The sequence below is a fragment of the Bos indicus x Bos taurus genome, chromosome 12, assembly GCF_003369695.1.
Source record: "Bos indicus x Bos taurus breed Angus x Brahman F1 hybrid chromosome 12, Bos_hybrid_MaternalHap_v2.0, whole genome shotgun sequence".
In the NCBI taxonomy this organism is placed as follows: domain Eukaryota; kingdom Metazoa; phylum Chordata; class Mammalia; order Artiodactyla; family Bovidae; genus Bos; species Bos indicus x Bos taurus.
In genome coordinates this window covers 43837581-43858813 of record NC_040087.1, presented here as the reverse complement: position 1 = coordinate 43858813, position 21233 = coordinate 43837581, and the positions used below count along the sequence as shown (strand labels likewise).

Here is a 21233-nt window from a genome sequence, read left to right as displayed (position 1 = left end):
ACAGAAGGATGGATAGCCCAGGTAATATAGCAAGATGAAAGACTGAATTCCTAATCTCATCCCTATCTTGACTAATGGTATGACTATGTATGAGTGCCTCTGAGCCCCAGGATTCTTATCTGTAAAGGAACAAGGTGTGACTATCTCCTAATGAATCCCTTCCCTTTGAACTCTGAGGTAGTGCTCAAGAGCTGAGGCAGCAACTTTGACACAACCATTAAAAATTCGCAGAAGCCAAATAATCAAAAGCCCAGGAAAATTGGTTTTAACCTGCAAGGTTAGAGTCTTGACAGTAAAACCAGTGTAGCAACTTTAAGGTGTTACTTCTTAGCCCTTGATAACTTGGGAGAGAAGTCTCTCCCTGTTCTGCATTATTAGAAAGTTTAAATTTTAGAAGGAATGGGGAAAATGTATGTAAAGATAAGTTGGTCCAAATATCAGACCACTTTTTCCTATCCCTGACACTCATTTGGGTCATGGGAACGCTAGCTAATTCTTTTTTTTTTTTAACTGGTTTTATTCATTTTTATTTGAAATTAATTTTATTGGAATATAGTTGCTTTACAATGTAGTGATAGTTTCTGCTGTTTAGCAAAGTGAATCAGTTACACATACACATATATCCTTTTTATTCTTTTTAATTTCCCTCCCATTTAGGTCACCACAGATTATTAAGTTGGGTCCCCTGTAATAAACAGTAGGTTCTTATTATTTATCTATTTTTTACATAGTAGTGTATATATGTGAATCCCAGTCTCCCAATTCATCCCACACCTTCTTCCCCTCTTAGTAATTATAAATTAGTTCTCTACATCTGTGACTCTATTTCTTATTTGCAGATAAGTTAATCTGTACCATTTTTCTAGATTCCACATATAAGTGATATTTTATGATATTTTTCTCTAACTTACTTCACTCTGTATGACAATGTATAGGGCCATCCACATCTCCGCAAATGTCACTATTCTGGTCCTTTTTATGGGCCAAATTAATATTAATATTACCCATTGCATATGTGTACCATGTCTTTTTGTCCATTTCTCTGTTGATGGATATTTAAGTTGCTTCCATGTCAATACTATTGTCAATAAGGCTGCAATGTAGAGTGTAGTGCACTCTTGACTTAAGGTTTTCTCTGGGTAAATGCCCAGGAGTGGGATTGCTGGATCACATGGTAGTTCTATTTTTAGTTTTTTAAAGGAAACTCCATACTGTTCTTCATAGTGGATGTACCAATCTACATTCCTGCCTACAGTTTAGGAGGATTCCCTTTCTTCCATATCTTCTCCAGCATTCATTGTGTGTAGTTTTTTTTTTTTTTTTTATGATGGCCATTCTGACCAGTGTGAGGTGACAATTCATTATAATTTTAATCTGCATCTATTTAATAATGAGTGATATTGAGTATCTTTTCATGTGTTTTTTGGCTATTCATATGTCTTCTTTGGAGAAATGTCTAATTAGATCTTACCCCTAGAAAACTGATATTTCTTAAATATATTATTCTATAAAATAAAGAGTTTGGTCAAAAGATTAGTAATACTTGCCATTTTTTTCTTAGGTTTATGTGAGAGCTTTTAGCATAGTCATTTTTAGAATTTCTCTTATATGTTATTTTCCTAGGGCTCCCATAACAAAGTACCAAAAACTGGGTAGTTTCAAACAATGAAAATGTATTCTCTTGCAATTCTAGAGGCTAAAATTCTGAAATCCAGATGCTGGCAAGGCCAGACACTCTCTGAAGTTTAGGAAAAATCTTTCCTTGCCTTTTCCAACTCCTGGTGGTTGCTGGCAATCCTTACCATTCCTTGGCTTTTGGCAGCTTGACTTTTACCTCTGCCCCTTTATCTATGTGTTAGTATGCCTTTGTTAATATGGTCCCCCTGTCAGAATACATTTCTTTCTGTTTCTCATTTTCTAATTTATGTTCTTACCTAATATTCCAGGTATTTTTGAAAAACAAGCCTTTACAGACTTGAGGACAGTCATTTCCCATGCTTTGCACATTGTCTAGCTGTCCCATGTGCGGTAAACATTTGATGAAAATTAATTTCATTCTCCTCACTACAATTATCCAGGAATAAATGTTAGGTGTTCAATAAAACTGTGTAGAATGAATGATTGAATGAACTTATAATAAAAGTAACATACAAAAAATAAACAGCTCAAAATGTACTGATGTCTCTCATTATTTGATCTTCTCAGGCAACAAAGAGTTAGCTAAGATGTAAGGAAACTAGTGTGAAAATATATTTTTCTTCTTTAGTGGAAAAAAAATAATGACACTTAAATTATTAGATTCTACAAGCTAAACTGCAAATAACACAGGAAATATTAGGAAAGATATCATTGGAAGGAGACCTGATGGGTTATATATATATGAACTTCATGGGAAATAGATGGGGAAACAGGAGAAACAGTGTCAGACTTTATTTTTCTGGGCTCCAAAATCACTGTAGATGGTGACTGCAGCCATGAAATTAAAAGACGCTTACTCCTTGGAAGGAAAGTTATGACCAACCTAGATAGCATATTCAAAAGCAGAGACATTACTTTGCAAACAAAGGTTCGTCTAGTCAAGGCCATGGTTTTTCCTGTGGTCATGTATGGATGTGAGGATTGGACTGTGAAGAAGGCTGAGCGCCAAAGAATTGATGCTTTTGAACTGTGGTGTTGGAGAAGACCCTTGAGAGTCCCTTGGACTGCAAGGAGATCCAACCAGTCCATTCTGAAGGAGATCGGCCCTAGGATTTCTTTGGAAGGAATGATGCTAAAGCTGAAACTCCAGTACTTTGGCCACCTCATGCGAAGAGTTGACTCATTGGAAAGGACTCTGATGCTGGGAGGCATTGGGGGCAAGAGGAGAAGGGGGCGACAGAGGATGAGATGGCTGGATGGCATCACTGACTCGATGGATGTCTCAGTGAACTCCAGGAGTTGGTGATGGACAGGGAGGCCTGGCATGCTGCGATTCCTGGGGTCGCAAAGAGTCGGACACGACTGAGCGACTGATTTGATCTGATCTGATATGAACTTCAGCATACCAATATATATATAACAAAAAATAAAAAAATAATGAAAACAATATAAAAACAATATAATCTATGTATCAGTGTGATGGATTCATTCATATCCAGTATTATCTTCCAATGTATAGTTTATTTATAGCAACACTTAAAAATATTTCTTATTTCCTAAAGATATAGTATAATTTATACAGATGCAAAATTACAAGAATGCAATCTAGATTAGATGTAAGAAAAAAAGGAGAAAATCTGCTGTAGTAATATTAAATAACGCTATTACCAGAGCTGTCTGAAAAAGAAATCAAACCATAAAAGGCTATTGCCTTACTCTCTGCTAGATTTCAACTTGACTCAAAGTTTTCTAGAAGCCAAATAAAAAGATGAATCTGATCAATTTCATAATTTACAACATCCATGATAAAAGCAAACCAATTTACACAGGAGAAGTGCAATTATTCCTGCTACTAAAATCTGAAAGAAATTTCTCCCAAGGGTTATTGTAAGAGTACACCATAAAATAAAATGAAATCCTTGAACAATATCTTTATGATAGGCACTGCTAAAAGTTTCACAGAGCTGATTTTTATGGCACTCCTCACTATATACTGATGGTCTAGCTATACAATTTCATGTGTAGTTTAAAAAAGGCATAGATTTTTGAGTAACTGGAATAATAGATGAACAAAAATTCTTTCAAAGATTCTTCGGAAACTTCTTTATCTTATTGAAGCTCTTTAGAGAAATTCGGTGGTACTAAATCTCAGAGCACACACTTGGCTCATTTAGTAAACAAGTATCATGCATACGTGCATACTAAGTTGCTTCAGTCATTTCTGACTGTTTGAGACTATAGCCTGCCAGACCCTTCTGTCCATGGGATTCTCCAAGAGACAAAACTGAAGTGGGTCCTTTGCCCTCCTCCAGCGATCTTCTTGACCCAAGAATCAAACCCTTATCTCTTATGTCTCCTGCATTGGCAAGTGGGTTCTATTTTGTTGCTGTTGTTCACTTGCTCAGTTGTGTCTGACTCTTTGCAACCTCACAGACTGCAGTATGCCAGGCTTACCTATCCTTCACTATCAGCCAGAGTTTGCTCAAACTCATGTCCATTAAGTCAATCATGCCATCAGATCATCTCATCCTCTGCCACGCCCTTTTCTTTCTGTCCTCAGTCTTTCCCAGCTTCAGAGTCTTTTCCAATAAGTCAACTCTTCACATCAGATGGCCAAAGTATGCTTCTGCTTAAGCATCATTTCTTCCAATGAATATTCAGAGTTGATTTCCTTTAGGATTGACTGGTTTGATCCCCTTGCTGTCCAAGGGATTCTCAAGAGTCTTCTCCAGCACCACATTTCAGGAACATCAGTTCTTCAGCTCTCAGCCTTCTTTATGGTCCAATTCTCACATCTGAATGCAACCCACTCCTGTATTCTTGCCTGGAGAGTGCCACAGATTGAGAAGCCTGGTGGGCTACAGTCCATAGGGTTGCAAAGAGTCAGCCACAATCAAGCCACTAAAATTACTACTACTACTGGACAAAAACATAGCTTTCACGATAAAGATTTTTGAATTTTCACAGTATTGTATTAGGCACACAGGAAACACAGGGAGCAAAATTACTTCATGGAATAGGCTATTCTATTAGGTCAAATGTAAGAAAAAAATAGCTAAAGATCTGAAAGTAAAAGTTGATTTGCTTTTGTGAAAGCTGAAGGCCCTTCAAGCCTTGGAATTGATTCTAAGAATACATTCACAACATGGGTCAGGTCTTGAGCAAACAGGTTTGAATTTGCTCTGACAAACAGATTAATCAGCACTTGCTGCCTCTCTGCTATGTTTTAGCAGGAAACCAAGTCACCAAGGTTTTGGGGGAAGAGAAGTGCCACTACTTCAGGTTTTACATTAAAAAAATAATCCTTTAGAGATTTATGTCACCTTTGCAGCTTTAAAACTGAGAAGTCTTAGTTATCTTCCTTGGGGTTGTCTCAGGAGACATGGAGGAATGTGGAACAAAAGTAAAGGCCAACAGTCAAATCTCTGTCTTCTCTTACCATTTATTAGACACATAAGACACTGTGATGAAATGTGAGATTTTCAACAAGCAGTTTTTAAAAAGTGTTTGAAAAACACTGCGCTGAAGTTCATTATCTCCAAATTTATTTTTCTCTAAGATCATAAATATATGTATTCAATAAATCTGTACTGTTCACTGGCTGTGTTCCAGAATCTAGATATAAAAGGTTAATTCAAAGTCTTTGTCTCAAGGAGCTCAAAGTTTGTGATAAGATCCCTAAGTACATCAAAGATTATGCAGAACTTTGGTAACTGATATATCATGTACATACACTGTGCATGCATATAAGACAGGGCAGCCAGATCAAATGGGAGTGAACAGAGAGGTCTTGATATATATATAGAGAGATATGCATATCCATATATATATGGATATAGATATACATATCCATATTTAGTTTTTGAACTGAATCTTGAAAACTGAAAGCAATTAGGATAACAAAGGTGGCTAATAGCCATTTTAAGCAATGGAGTGAGAATAAGGCAAATCTAATGAGTAATTTTGTGGCAGAAGTGCCAAAAAGTTTGGAAACATAATGTTTAGAATCAGGAAGAGGTCAGGTTATAAAGAACCAATATGCTTAACCAAAAGATTTGAACCAAAACAAGACAAAACACAGCGAAACTTTAGAATAGTGTCAAGAGCACATTTATGTTTTAGAAATACCCTTCTCACAACAGTACAGTGGGACCACTAGAGAAGCTAAGGATAGAGTCAGGCAGAGTCATTAGAGGATATGGCAGCAATCTGCTAGAAAATAAATGGGAATCTAAATTGAGTCAGAGAAACTGTCAGGAGAGAGGTTTGAGAGCTATTAAGAAGGTGAAATATATCGGATTTTGTGACTTTTTATGCTCTGTTCTCTTTTTTCCCTTTTGAATAAACAGTGATGCATCTTATAGTGTTAGATCTGAGTAATTTTATTCCCACTTTCTGATTGATGTATATATAGTCAAGCTTTTAATAAATTGAAATGCTATTTTTTCATATTCACGAAATCTTACATAGTAGTCCACTTGAAACTTGAACATTTAATCACTTAGTACATTCTGCCTGCATAACAAAGCTCAATGTTATAATCCTCCAGTTATTACAAGATCTGTGCTCTCTCAGATACATTTACACTCCAATTACAATTACAATGCTTTCATCTTAACAGCTTCTCGCTTCTGAAGGATTATGTCTCAAGGATTATGTTATAATGAAATCAAAGGTTATTGACTACTTTTCTCATTTCTTTCTGGGAGGCTTTGCTAGCTAAATAAAACTGAGGCTAACTTTATGCCAAACTATTTCTCTCCCTCTAGGAAAACATAATGGAAGTTATAAGAAATCAAGAGTTTCTACTGCTTCCAGCTGAGGAGCTCCATAAACTCCTGGCCAGTGATGACGTCAATGTTCCTGATGAAGAAACCATCTTCCATGCATTAATGATGTGGGTCAAATATGACATGCAGAGGAGATGCAATGACTTGAGTATGCTTCTGGCCTTCATAAGACTGCCGCTCCTTCCACCTCAGGTAATTAGACGCTGTTTTTGTAGCTAAGACCAACTGAAAAATTCTGTGCTAAAATTAAATATTACAGCCAATGTTTTACTATTATTTGATGGGTGATGGTTCTGATTCCCAAATCTGCCACTTACTTAATAATGCCTGTATGACTGTAGGAATGTCAATTTCTCTGAAGTTTAATTTCTTTATCAAATCAAATTATACTACCACACAAAAATTTTATGAGGCTCAAATTAGATAATATAGGTAAAGTACTTAATATCAATAGAACATTTTAAAGATTTTTAGAATATTGCAATTATTAATTCTCCACCTCCCTGTTTTCATGATCGATCTAACTACCTGTCTGTCTAGTATCTAGCTTACTAACGTAAGATACAATAGCATGATCATTTTCTGAAAAATATATCTCCCTAGAATATTCTTAAAAGCTCAAAGCATGAGATTTAAAACCTTTATAGAAGGATAAGATATATTACTGAATGGCAGAGAATTTTGAATAAACAGCATTTGGCAACTGGGACTATGAAATCTTTTATAATTGGAACTAAAGAAAATCCACACACCAAATGTATGATCCACCTCATTTTATTGATGAGTTATGCAGGACACAGGTGATATGATAAAATACCAAGTTCATTCAACTTATAAGAAAAAGCATAATTAATTTTCCCCGATTCAGAGTCTCGTGTCTGTAAAATAACTTCTAATGTTGAAAAATCATCCATGAATAGCATTGTTAACTCAGGGTGTCTGGCATTTCAGGGTATCCAAACATAAGTTTGAAGGTGGGCTCTGTCCTCTGAAATGATAGATAATATTGTGTGTTTGTGGGTGTATATTTTGTATGGTTTATTAGGAGGTTTATTAGGAGCCTGTCCATTTGAATCCAAATCACCATTGACATTTTCAACAATTCACATAATACTAAAAATGTAAGATAGGGAATTAGAAAATCAGGAAACAATAGACAAGCATAACCTGTTGTAAAAAGTGAAGAGAGAGGGAAGTAGGATCACAGATTAAGAATGGAAAGTTAAGACAAAAACAACAACAACATTGTGCCAAAACTGGGAAATAAATGAACATTTATGAAGAAAGTAACAATTGTATTTCATTTGGCTACTCAAATAAAGTAAAAGAAAAGAGAAAATTTATGGAAATCCCACCTAAATGAATTATGCAAATTTATCCTATCTGCTTTATTGACTATGCCAAAGCCTTTGACTTTATGGATCACAATAAACTGTGGAAAATTCTGAAAGAGATAGGAATACCAGACCACCTGACCTACCCCTTGAGAAACCTGTATGCAGGTCAGGAAGCAACAGTTAGAACTGGACATGGAACAAAGACTGGTTCCAAACAGGAAGAGGAGTACAGCAAGGGTGTATATTGTCACCCGGCTTATTTAACTTATATGAGAATACATCATGAGAAATGCTGGGCTGGAAGAAGCACAAGCTGGAATCAAGATTGCCGGGAGAAATATCAATAACCTCAGATAGGCAGATGATGCCATCCTTATGGCAGAAAGTAAAGAAGAACTAAAGAGCCTCTTGATGAAGTGAAAGAGGAAAGTGAAAAAGTTGGCTTAAAGCTCAACATTCAGAGAACAAAGATCATAGCATCTGGTCCCATCACTTCAAGGCAAATAGATGGAGAAACAGTGGAAACAGTGAGAGACTTTATTTTTGGGGGCTTCAAAATCACTGCAGATGGTGATTGCAGCCATGAAATTAAGACACTCCTCAGAAGGAAAGTTATAACCAACCTAGACAGTATATTAAAAAGCAGAGACATTATATTAAAAAGCAGAGATATTACTTTGCCAACAAAGGTCCATTTAGTCAAAACTTTGATTTTTCCTGTAGTCATGTATGGATGTGAGATTTGGACTGTAAAGAAAGCTGAGTGCCGAAGAATTAATGGTTTTGAACTGTGGTGTTGGAGAAGACTCTTGAGAGTCCCTTGGACTGCAAGGAGATCCAACCATTCCATCCTAAAGAAAATCAGTCCTGGGTGTTCATTGGAAGGACTGATGTTGAAGCTGAAACTCCAATATTTCAGCAACCTGACAAAAATAGCCAACTCATTTGAAAAGACCCTGATGCTAGGGAAGATTGAAGGTGGGAGGAGAAGGGGATGACAGAGGATGAGATGGTTGGATGGAATCACTGATTCAATGGACATGAGTTTGAGTAAACTCCAGAAGTTGGTGATGGATAGGGAGGCCTGGTGTGCTGTCATCCACAGGGTTGCAAAGAGTCGGACACGACTGAGTGAATTAACTGAACTGAACAGGCATTTTAGTAACTGGACAAAGAATGGATTGCAAAGCCATGCACTGGATTTTTCTAGATCCCAGATAAGTTCTGATACCAGATAATCTCAGAGCATCGACATCTTCTTTCTGAATAGAAATGGCCAATGATCACCAGTAGCCAAAGCAAGTAGATAGCCATTAACTTATGATAGATGATGTGGTAATTCATCACTTTGATCCTGCCCACCCATTTCAGCTTTTTTGTTGAAATGTAGGGAGCTTGGAATCAAATTGGTGCTCAAAAATCATTATATATAATAGGACACATACCAGAGGAGGCCAAAAACATGACCAGAATCCCATCTTTTCACAATATGCCTTTTGTCCACTCTTTTGTCATTAAGAGTGGGAGTTCCTCCTACATTTACATCTCTATATATTTTTTTATCTTCTTCACTGTTACATCAGAACAAAGATGTACATTCTATTGGCTTATTTGTTCCTAAGCCTATGCATTACATAGTTTTTAAATTCTGATTGGTACAACTGCTTTACTTTGATTAGTGAAGCAATATTTAATAACATCAGAAAATAAATCATTATTGTGTTTTCCTAAAACTAACTAGTAAACACTTTTACCTTTTATCACAGTGCCTGATAGACATAAACGCATCATTTATCTACTTTCCATTCCTCATCTCTCAAACTGGGAGCATTATAAACATAAGTTTATGTATATTTTCAAGCAATAGATGTGCAGGAGGAAAGAGTAAAACACATTTTCTTTTCATAAAAAGAGTGTCTTTAGATATAATATTAATTAATTAATTACATGCCTTTATAAGCACTTTCCACACAATATTTCTAATCTTAAAAAGCACAATTGCAAGATAATGTGCAGAGAGATAAACAGGTTCAAAAAAGTTAAGTGATTTTTCAAAGTCATAGAACTAGTGAAAAATCCAGTTTCCCTGCAAATCTAGGCTGGCTAGATATGAGCATATACAGAGACATTTCTACTGTGAGTATACGTTCTTTCCTTATTTACTGTCTAACCTGGAAGATCATTAAAATGTTCTGAATATAAAAATTCTTAAGATTCTTATAAAAAAGGCTGGGAAAGGAAGAGTGAGGGAATTGGAACTAACATACATTTCTTTCTTTCTTTCTTTAGTCACCGAACTTATCTCATTTAATGTCTATAATATCCCTATGTAGTAAATATTATTATTATCTTTTAACAAATGAATACATAATATTGTATTATACATATTATATATTATATGTATAATATTGTATTATATATACAATATAATATATTATTATATGTAATAATGTATATTGTAATAATATGTAATTACATATTATTTTACATACATATTATATGTATTTTATATACATATATAATATGTACATATATTATATACATTATATACATATATATACATTATACACATATATATACATTATATACATATACAATATATGTATTGTATATGTATATACATTATATACATATACAATATAATATATTATTATATGTAATAATGTATATTGTAAAAATATGTAATCACATATTATTTTACATACACATTACATGTATTTTACATACATATTATATGTATTTACATACATATAATATCACATATTATATTGTAATATGTAATAATATGTAAATATATGTAATAATAATGTAATAATATAATATATATATATATTGTATTATACATAATATATATTATACACATATTTGAAAGTGAAAGTGTCAGTCAATCAGTCATGTCCAACTCTTTGTGACCCCATTGATTGTAGCCTGCCAGGGTCCTCTGTCCATGGAATTTTCCAGGCAAGAATACTAGATAGACTGGGTACCATTCCCTTCTGCAGAGGATCTTCCTGACCAGGAATTAAACTAGGGTCTCCTGCATTGCAGGCAGATTCTTCACCAGATTCATATATATGTACATAAAATTACATAATATATAATATTTTAAAATACTAAAAATATTTAAAGGAAGAAGAAGCTACATTTTCCTAGGGTGGTAGGGGTTTATTTTAAAAAGAAATAGTCCTTGGGTTGATTTTTCAGGGAGATTTGAGAGGAGAATTTGACTTATCTTTTTATAATTCCTGTAGATTTAAATGATACATTTCAGGTTAGTGACAGACCAATATTCGGAAGGCCAGATATGAGCTGCTTATAATATTATTAAGCAAAACATAATAAACTACTGACCAAGACAAGAATGCAAAGGCAAAGGAGATTTAGCAATGTTTAAAATTAAAAAAAAATAAGGGGGGGGGGAGGAATATGTGCTTCTAGGGTAAAGTTAAACTAAATAACCTATAAGTTTTTATATTGTTAGCAGTTTCTTTTTCTATTTAGTGAGTGCACACACACAGAGAAATTCTAAAGTAAATAGAAAAGTAAACACAATGACGGAAGTTTTAGCAGAAAATAAAACATGTTAAAAGATTGATTAGAGCCAAAGCGTAAATGTAGACTACAGTAAGAGTTTGCTTTTATTAATATAATCATGAAGCAGTTAACCAACTTCACTTAAGCATATTTCAATTCCTCTGCCGGGGTCCTGCCCCGGCTTATCCAGGGTATTCGAAGCGGGGACGGCGTCAGCGACCTATTTATTTAAATATTTTATCAAAGATATAAAGAGTAATAGGATGAGGATAGCTCAGTAGGAAAATTCAGTGGAGAAAAGAGGCTGAGTAGCTTGGTTTACACGGGAGACCAATAAAACTTCAAGACAAGAAGTTTGCACCACTTACGTAGGCTGCAGGCGTCCTTCCGTTCTCCCGAAGGAGAGGAGACACTGAGGCCTCCCCGGTCGGATCTTAGAAGCCCAGGCATAATTAGTAAGCATGGTGGGTTCCGCGCTCCAGATGGAGACTCAGCCAGAGTGAGAGAGAGAGCGACATGGGGAGACCAGTATTTCGAGAAACTGATCCCAATTCTTTATTTTCCATGGTCTACTTTTATACACTGACTGAGATGTTATGCAAAAGTCATGCGGGGTCAGCAGTCCTGACTTTTATCAAAGTCAGGTGCTTCATACAAATGTATACAGAGGTCTTAGGGGTGTTACATTATCTTCTGGCCAGGGGGGCCTGCTGACAATTTATGACCCTCTCCTTGTGACAGCGGTCAGTCAACCAGGACACTTATTTCTCCAGGGGTGATTATTCTCAAAACAGACGCCACCCAAATAAAGTTACATTCCTACAGGGTGAGGGTATAGTGGGTTTTAGTTAAGGAAAGAATTTACTTAGCCTAAGGTCTAACGTGATTAATATCAAAAGTTAATACTCATTTCTTCTATATATTCATTAATGTGTGTAAGGGCAGGGGATATGGAGACTTAGCAACAAACATTGGCTCAACAAATGAAAAACCCTTCACCAATACAATTTATTTATTTATTTATTTTTTTTAATTAAAAAAAATTTCAGGTATACACGTGCTCCCCATCCTGAACCCCCATTTACTTTGCTGTTTTGGGTTTGCTTTAATAAACCTTACTGTTTTTCCTGTCTAGAGAAAACCCTTTAGCATTTTTTGAAGAGTTGGTTTGGTGGTGCTAAATTCTCTCAATTTTTGCTTGTCTGTAAAGCTTTTCATTTCTCCTTAGTATTTTAATGAGGTCCTTACTGGGTATAGTAATCTTGGTTGTAGGTTTTTCTCTTTCATCACTTTAGGTATATCCTGCCATTCTCTTCTGACCTGAAGAGTTTCTATTGAAATATCAGCTGTTATCTTTATGGGGATCCCCTTGTGTGTTATTTATTGCTTTTCCCTTGATGCTTTTAATATTTGCTGTTTGTGTTTGACCTTTGTTAGCTTGATCAATATGTGTCTTGGGTGTTTTGCCTTGGGTTTATCCTGTTTTGGAAATCTCTGGGTTTCTTGGATTTGGGTAGCTATTTCTTTCCTCATATTAGGGATGTTTTTGATTATTATCTCCTTAAGTATTTTCTCATGCCCTTTATTTTTGTCTTCTTTTTTTGAGACACCTATGATTCAAATGTTAGAGGGTTTAACATTGTCCTAGAGGTCTCTTAGATTGTTCTCATTTCTTTTAATTCTTTTCTCCTCTCTGCTTCATTTATTTCCACCATTCTATCTTCCACCTCACTTATACTATCTTCTGCCTCAGTTATTCTATTGTTTCCCTCCAGAGCACTTTTGATCTCAGTTACTGCATTATTCATTGTTGATTGATTCTTCTTTGTTTCTTCTAGTTCTTTGTTAACCATTTATTGTATCTTCTCAGTACTTGTCTCTCATCTATTTATTTGTATCTCCATTTTGTTTTCAAGATTTTGGATCATCTTGACTATCATTGTTCTGAATTATTTATCAGGTAGACTCCCTGTATCCTCCTCTTTTGTTTGATTTGATGGGTTTTTACCATGCTCCTTCACCTTCTGAATATTTCTCTGCCTTTTAATTTTGCTTAGATTGCTGTGTTTGGGGTGCCCTTTCTGCAGGCTGGAAGTTATTCATTGTGAATTCTGCTCCCTGTGGGTGGAATTGGACTAATCACTTGTCAAGGTTTCCACAGAAGCAATCACAGAGCTTGCTTCTGTGTTCTGGGGGGTGAGGCTGGATCTCTTCTCTCTGGAGTGCACTGAAGTGTCCAGTATTTAGTTTTGGGGTGTCTCTGGGTTTGGCATGGCTTTGAGGAGCCCATCTTTTAATGTTCAGAGTTGTGTTCCTGTTTTTCTGAAGAATTAGTGTGGTGTGTCTTACATTGGAACTTGTTGGTTCTTGGGTGGAGCTTGGTTTCGTGTAGGTGTGGTGATATTTGGATGAGTTCTTGTCTATTAATGTTCCCTGGAGTCAGAAGTTCTCTAATGTTCTAAATTTTGGAGTTAAGCCTTCTGACTCTCACTTTCAGTCCTTCTTTTACAGTAGTCTCAAGATTGCTTCATCTTTATAGCATAGAAGATAAAACACCTAGTTTATTGGTGAAACAATCCTCCACAACCAGGAACACACAGAGAGATTCACAGAGTTATATAGAGAAGAGGGAAGAGGGGGATAGCAATGACCTGGAGGAAAAAAGGGAGACTCAAAAGGAGAGAGAGCAATCCAGCCAATAATCAAATCCTTAAATGAAAACGGATAGCGAAGATTAGATCCTTAGAAGTACAAAATTTATAACAAATATCAAAAAGTAAATATTAAAAAACCTAGAATAGAGGCTGGACTCTCAAATATACAGTATATAAAATACAAAGCATAATAAACCAAAAAATTAAAAAAAAATATATATGGAATTTGTTTTTTTTAATAGGTTTTTTTAAAGGTAATAGTCAAAAGTTAAATATTAAGAATTGATATTAACAAAAATATATATAGGAATTCTCTGGAGCCATTGTGGACAGTGTGGGGTCAGTTAATTGTCAGATAGTCCCTTTTTTCCACTTGTACTTGTTCTCAGTGTCTATTAGTTCAGTTCAGTTCAGTCCCTCAATTGTGTCCGACTCTTTGCGACTGCATGAATCGCAGCATGCCAGGCCTCCCTGTCCATCACCAACTCCCAGAGTTCACTCAGATTCATGTCCATCGAGTCAGTGATGCCATCCAGCCATCTCATCCTCTGTCGTCCCCTTCTCCTCCTGCCCCCAATCCCTCCCAGCATCAGAGTCTTTCCAATGAGTCAACTCTTCACATGAGGTGGCCAAAGTACTGGAGTTTCAGCTTTAGCATCATTCTTCCAAAGAAATACCAGGGCTGATCTCCTTCAGAATGGACTGGTTGGATCTCCTTGCAGTCCAAGGGACTCTCAAGAGTCTTCTCCAGCACCACAGTTCAAAGCATCAATTCTTCGGCGCTCAGCCTTCTTCACAGTCCAACTCTCACATCCATACATGACCACTGGAAAAACCATAGCCTTGACTAAACAAACCTTTGTTGGCAAAGTAATGTCTCTGCTTTTGAATATGCTATCTAGGTTGGTCATAACTTTCCTCCCAAGAAGTAAGTGTCTTTTAATTTCATGGCTGCAGTCACCATCTGCAGTGATTTTGGAACCCCAAAAAATAAAGTCTGACACTGTTTCCACTGTTTCCCCATCTATTTCCCATGAAGTGATGGGACCAGATGCCATGATCTTCGTTTTCTGAATGTTGAGCTTTCAGCCAACTTTTTTACTCTCCAACTTCCACTTTCATCAAGAGGGTTTTTAGTTCCTCTTCACTTTCTGCCTTAAGGGTGGTGTCATATGCATATCTGAGGTTATTGATATTTCTCCAGGCAATCTTGATTCCAGCTTGTGCTTCTTCCAGCCCAGCATTTCTCATGATGTACTCTGCATATAAGTTAAATAAGCAGGGTGACAATATACAGCCTTGATGTACTCCTTTTCCTATTTGAAACCAGTCTGTTGTTCCATGTCCAGTTCTAACAGTTGCTTCCTGACCTGCATATAGGTTTCTCAAGAGGCAGGTCAGGTGGTCTGGTATTCCCATCTCTTCAAGAATTTTCCACAGTTGATTGTGATCCACACAATCAAAGGCTTTGGCATAGTCAATAACGCAGAAATAGATGTTTTTCTCGAACTCTCTTGCTTAGATGTCCCTCAAATACACAGTAACCAATATTAAATGCAGGGTTTTAATCTGTTGCACCTGTCAGTTCCAGAGCGGTTCCCCCTTCTTTGTTTATTTTAGCTTCCTCTGTTTGCCAGTCTCTTCAGTGTCTAATTTCCGCCCTGATACAGGGGGTGAAGGTGGCCACTTAGGCTCATTTATTCAGTTATGTTGTGGGGAGGGAAAGACATTGCAAACAAATACTGCTGGCATGTGTAGGGTGTACTTGCAGTGGATGGACCACACTGGCTTGCCACAGCCCAAAGTGACATGTACTTTCTGGGTCTACACTGCTCAGTCTCTAGAGTGCTCTGCAGGGACACTGTCTCAAGTGGGCCCTGCATTTCATCCAGTTCTCAGGACTAAGCCTCTCAGGTTCTTGGATGCTCCGCAGGGGCACGTACACAGGTGGGCTGTGAGTTTTGTGCTGTCCCAAGGTCCAAACAGCTTAGCGTGCTTTTTGAGCATAGTGTCCTAGGTTGACCATTCATTTTATTCACCTCCATGGTCCTGGCTGCTTGTTTTCCCAGTTGTGCCATGAGATCACAAACCCAGGTGTTCCGTGTGTCTACCCGGTGGAGCTGATCTCAGGCTGTGATACTCCTGGCAGATGTCACCAGTCCAGAGTCCCAGGAAAATGTGATTAGCAACTGGGAAACTGCTCAGAGTTTGGTGCCTCTGGAGCCAAGATTGCAGTGGCCCCTTGCCTTCTGTCTTTAGCTGTTGCCGGCCTGTCTCTCTGCCTCTGGGGAGAGTGCACCAGGGGTCACCGTGATGCATTAGAGCCTTTTGCAGCAAAGGTCTTTTGCTTTTCTTTATTTTTTTTTTGTTTCTCTAGCTATCCCACTGTTTGGGTTGCTATCTCACATGAGCTCCTTCAGATTGTCCTCAGGGCTTTCAAGCCCTGTTCCTACCCTAAGAACCAATCATGCAACTCACACCTCCCTGCTCAGTCCCCACTTTCTGGTGGTGGATGTGAGCATTTGTGCCACTTCTCTGCTAGCAGCTTAAATTACACACATATTCTGAGGTTTATTTTTGTGTTTTTCCCTCACAATTATGTTGCCCTCTGTGATTCCAAAACTCCCCACAAACACACCTGTGAGAGGTTTCCTACTGTGTGGAAACTTCTCCTTCTTCATAACTCCCTCCCCAGGACGGGTCTCCATCCCTAAATCTTTTGTTCTCTGTTTTTGTCTTTTATCTTTGGTCCTACCTCCTTTTGAAGAGATTGGGCTGACTTTCTGGGTGGTGGTATCCTCAGCCAGCTTTCAGAAGTTGTTTTGTAGAGTTGCTCAACATTCAAAGGATCTTTTGATGAATTTGTGGGGGAGAAATTGGTCTCCTCTTCCTATTTCTCTGTCATTTTTGTACCTCCCCCCTTGCCAAATATTTTCTTTGAATGTACTACCATAGGTAGGATTTCATGCACAAGAGGGAAGATTGGCTTTAGAAAAACAAATTGGAAAACTGTCTATGAAAATTAAAAACATAGAAGTGCATAGGTGAGCATGCAATAGTGGATCCTAAATTGACTCTGGGATCAATTCAGTGTTTGATCACGGAAAGTATACTTAATTTCATTAGACTTCAGTTTCCACTTTAGGGCAAGCAGATGGAAATATCCCTTTTGAGAGTCACACCGTATTCTTGAAAATAGGTTTTAATTTCCTAAGAATTAAAGCCTGCTCAAAATTCTGCAACATAGATAACTTTACAGAGAATTAAGAAATGTATTCCTACCCATGTTAAAAAAAATATATGTTTCAAAACTCTCATGAACTTTTCATTTATTCAAAGTATATTAATGAAAAACAAAAGATGACTTGAAGAATGACATTTGCTCAGCAAAAAAAAAAAAGATATTTTATGAAATATAGATTCCTTCCATTGTAGTCTGTAGCCTGCCAGGCTCCTCTGTCCATGGGATTTTACAGGCAAAGATACTGAATTTGCTTGCCATTTCTTCCTCTAGGGGATCTTCCTGACCCAGGGATCGAAGCCACGTCTCTTATGTCTCCTGCATTGGCAGACAGGTTCTTTAACACTAGCACCACCTGGAAAGCCCGCCATTGTAGAAATTTTCCCCTAAGTCATCATTTACAACTTTTAAATGACCAAGAGAAAACAACAACAACAAACTTAAAAAGCAAACAAAATAAAAAAAATAAATAAAAACTTTAGCATTACAATGCAAACCTCAATAATTTAAAGTGTTCTTAATAGGGAAGGAAGCAAACTTAAACTATGTGAAGAAACCACAAATGAATTAAAATTTGTCACACATGTGCTGACTCAGTGGTAAAGAATCTGCTTGCCGATACAGAATACATAGGTTCAGTCCGTAGGTTGGGAAGATTCCCTGGAGAAGGAAATGCAACCCATTCCGCTATTCTTGCCTGGAAAATCCCATGGACAGTGGAGCCTAGTTTTGGGGCTTGCAAAGAGTCAGACGTGACAGAGAACACATAGAACAGAACCTGGGAAGGAAATGGCAACCCACTCCAGTACTCTTGCCTGAGAAATTTCAGGGACAGAGGAGACTGGGTGGGCTTCAATCCATGGGGTCACAATACAGCTTAGAGATTTAACAACAAAAACAAAAATAAACAAACAAAAAAAACAAAAGGCAGAAACAATTACTACTATAATTATAATTTCCAAGAGTATCAGATAAATGAAATAGTTTATTATTTTAATGATTCTGAAAATGGAGAAAAAAATACTCCCTAGAGAAGAGCAGCTTAACATTGATGATACTCTTTTCCATGTGAATTCAGTGAAAGGTACCTAGATGTCACGCAAAATATAAATGATCATTTCAATAATATTAAAATAACAACACACTGTTAATGTTAAAAATAATAAATACTTGTTATTTATTCAAAATATTCAAAATTTATTGAACCAATGTTTCCCTTTCCAAAATATAAAGGAACATTATCTTATTGGTGTTGAGTGTAATGCAATTTCAATATTTTAACCACTAAGAAAATGGAGCACATGTTAATTTAATATTTCTTATATATACATCAAATTTTCCAATTCAACTCCTAAAAATTGGACATTTTATTTACTTTTCATATGATCAATTTAAGTTAATGAAAATAGTATATAAATGGCTATTATCAGAAACATTTGTTACTCCTCTGTTACTTAACTTCATCCAATAGAATTTATTTTTTGAACCAGAGGATAATTTATGAAATATTTGTGTGATTTTTTTTTAACTTGTTAATTTCAGGTTGTGTTTACTCCAACATTCTACCTACTGTTAGCTTCCTTATCAGGACAATATAAATTACCTTGAATTAATTTTCTCACAATTTCCAAGAAAGATATGTGAATGATTACAAAATGCCATAATAAAATACGTTCATTCCTTACTTTTATTGATTTTTATTGTCTTAAAGACTTTCAAAACCAGTCTCCTAATGTTTTGCCAATAGAAACTAAGATTTGAGGATTAAAGAAAACTATTTTAGGTAATATTTTTACTTTAATAACTCATAGATTTGTGTAAAATGAAATTTAGGAATCCTAATTTTAAAATTATACTTTCTCCACCCATGAGAACAAACTTTCAAACAAAAAAATATATCTTTTGACTCTTATGTCTAAGCATTTAACTCAAATTGAAGTATAAACTATCATCATGACACTAGCACAGAAATGACATTACAGACACTGAATATCTCAACGTTCTGTGTTATAGGTCAAGAGTAAATCTGGATAATTTAAACCACAGTGACTAATTTTATTGTAATTCAAATAAAAAATGAACAATTAAGTAAAATTTTGTAATTTATAAATGTTTTACTTGAAATTTATGATCATATAATTATGTATTCAGTTTCTCAATGTTCTTTACAACTCTCTAAATATTTTTTTATATATTGTATTTCTTTCTATACATGCTATGTTTAAATGCATCATGTCACATAATTAATGAAAATTAATACTATTTATAGTTTTAAACTGCCAATCATACATTTTAAATATATAATCTGTATATGTCTATTTTTAGTGAGATTGTCCATAGTCATGATGTCTATTTTATGATTTATTTAGTAGTAAAATATAGTGTAGCTGTTCGGTTCAGTTCAGTTGCTAAGTCGTGTCTGACTCTTTGTGGCTCCTTGTCCAATGCCAACTCTCAGAGCCTACCCAAACTCATGTCCATTGAGTCAGTGATGCCATCCAACCATCTCATCCTTTGTCGTCCCCTTCTCCTCCTGCCCCCAATCCCTCCCAGCATCAGGGTCTTTTCCAATGAGCCAGCTCTTCGCATCAGGTGGCCAAAGTATTGGAGTTTCAGCTTCAATATCAGTCCTTCCAATGAACACCCAGGACTGATCTCTTTTAGGATGGACTGGTTGGATCTCCTTGCAGTCCAAGAGACTCTCAAGAATCTTTTCCAACACCACAGTTGAAAAGCATCAATTCTTCGGCACTCAGCTTTCTTCACAGTCCAACTCTCACATCCATACATGACCACTGGAAAAACCATAGCCTTGAGTAGATGGACCTTTGTTGGAAAAGTAATATTTCTGCTTTTGAATATGCTGTCTATGTTGGTCATGACTTTCCTTCCAAGGAGTAAGTGTCTTTTAATTTCATGGCTGCAGTCACCATCTGCAGTGATTTTGGAGTCCCCCAAAATAAAGTCTCTCATGTTTCCCCATCAGTGTATCTGGTATAATACTAAATGCTTTATGCATATTATATCCTTAATCATTTCACCACATACTTATTATTATACTGCAGATATTTACTTTATACTTGAGGAAACTGAAACTTCATTAAATCACCCAAAGACAAGTATAGTGGAAAAGGGATTCTGCCTGGAAAATATTTAGTATTTTTTTAATGCATTTGTGTATTATAGAACAATAATCTAATAGAATGTTAAAATTCTTAGAACAATATTATAGAAAAACTATAGAACAATAATCTAAGAATGTTAATGTGATCATTTAAATATTTCAGGTATACTTCTGAGGGTGTATTTTTATTTTTTTCCACTAAAAATCTACATTTGGCATGTTATAATGATTTAATAAATGGATGTTTAAAGAATCAAATTTGATTATCTTTAAAGCAAAATATTTCTTTTTCTTCCAAATAACTTTTAGAAATGAACATCATGTCACATAACTGAAAAAATGACTTTTTAAAATAGATACTGCTACTGCTACTGCTAAGTCACTTCAGTCATGTCCGATGGCAGCCCACCAGGCTCGCCCGTCCCTGGGATTCTCCAGGCAAGAACACTGGAGTGGGTTGCCATTTCCTTCCCCAGTGCATGAAAGTGAAAAGTGAAAGGGAAGTCACTCAGTCATGTCCGACTCTTTGCAACCCCATGGACTGCCTACCAGGCTCCTCTGTCCATGGGATTTTCCAGGCAATAGTACTGGAGTGGGGTGCTATTTCCTTCTGCAAAATAGATACTGTGTAAGTTATAGTCTATCAGTAAAGTCTTCTCTGGTATGTTTCAAAGGACAGGGCTACATGTATATGTCTCATTTTCCTGCTATGATTAGGAGCCAAAATAACTAACTTAAATAAGGATTGTGTTAGAAGGCAGTGAGAGTTAATCAGTGACAAGCAAAAGGTGAAAACAGAAGAAAAGGTAGATAAAAAATTAATATTTTCATTATTTATTTTAAAATTATCATATATTATAGAATTCCTGACCAGCACTACTATACTTAAAAGCATATTTACTTTTGCAAAATATT

General features: G+C 36.1%; 1 protein-coding gene across 1 annotated transcript in view; it reads left to right on the top strand.

Annotated features, from left to right (window-relative positions):
- The window catches only part of KLHL1 (kelch like family member 1), a 524949-nt gene that overhangs the window by 315361 nt on the left and 188355 nt on the right, over positions 1-21233 (top strand). The window contains exon 5 of the mRNA XM_027557663.1: positions 6408-6620. Coding sequence (XP_027413464.1) covers positions 6408-6620 — 213 coding nt within the window. The remainder of the gene's footprint in view (positions 1-6407; positions 6621-21233) is intronic.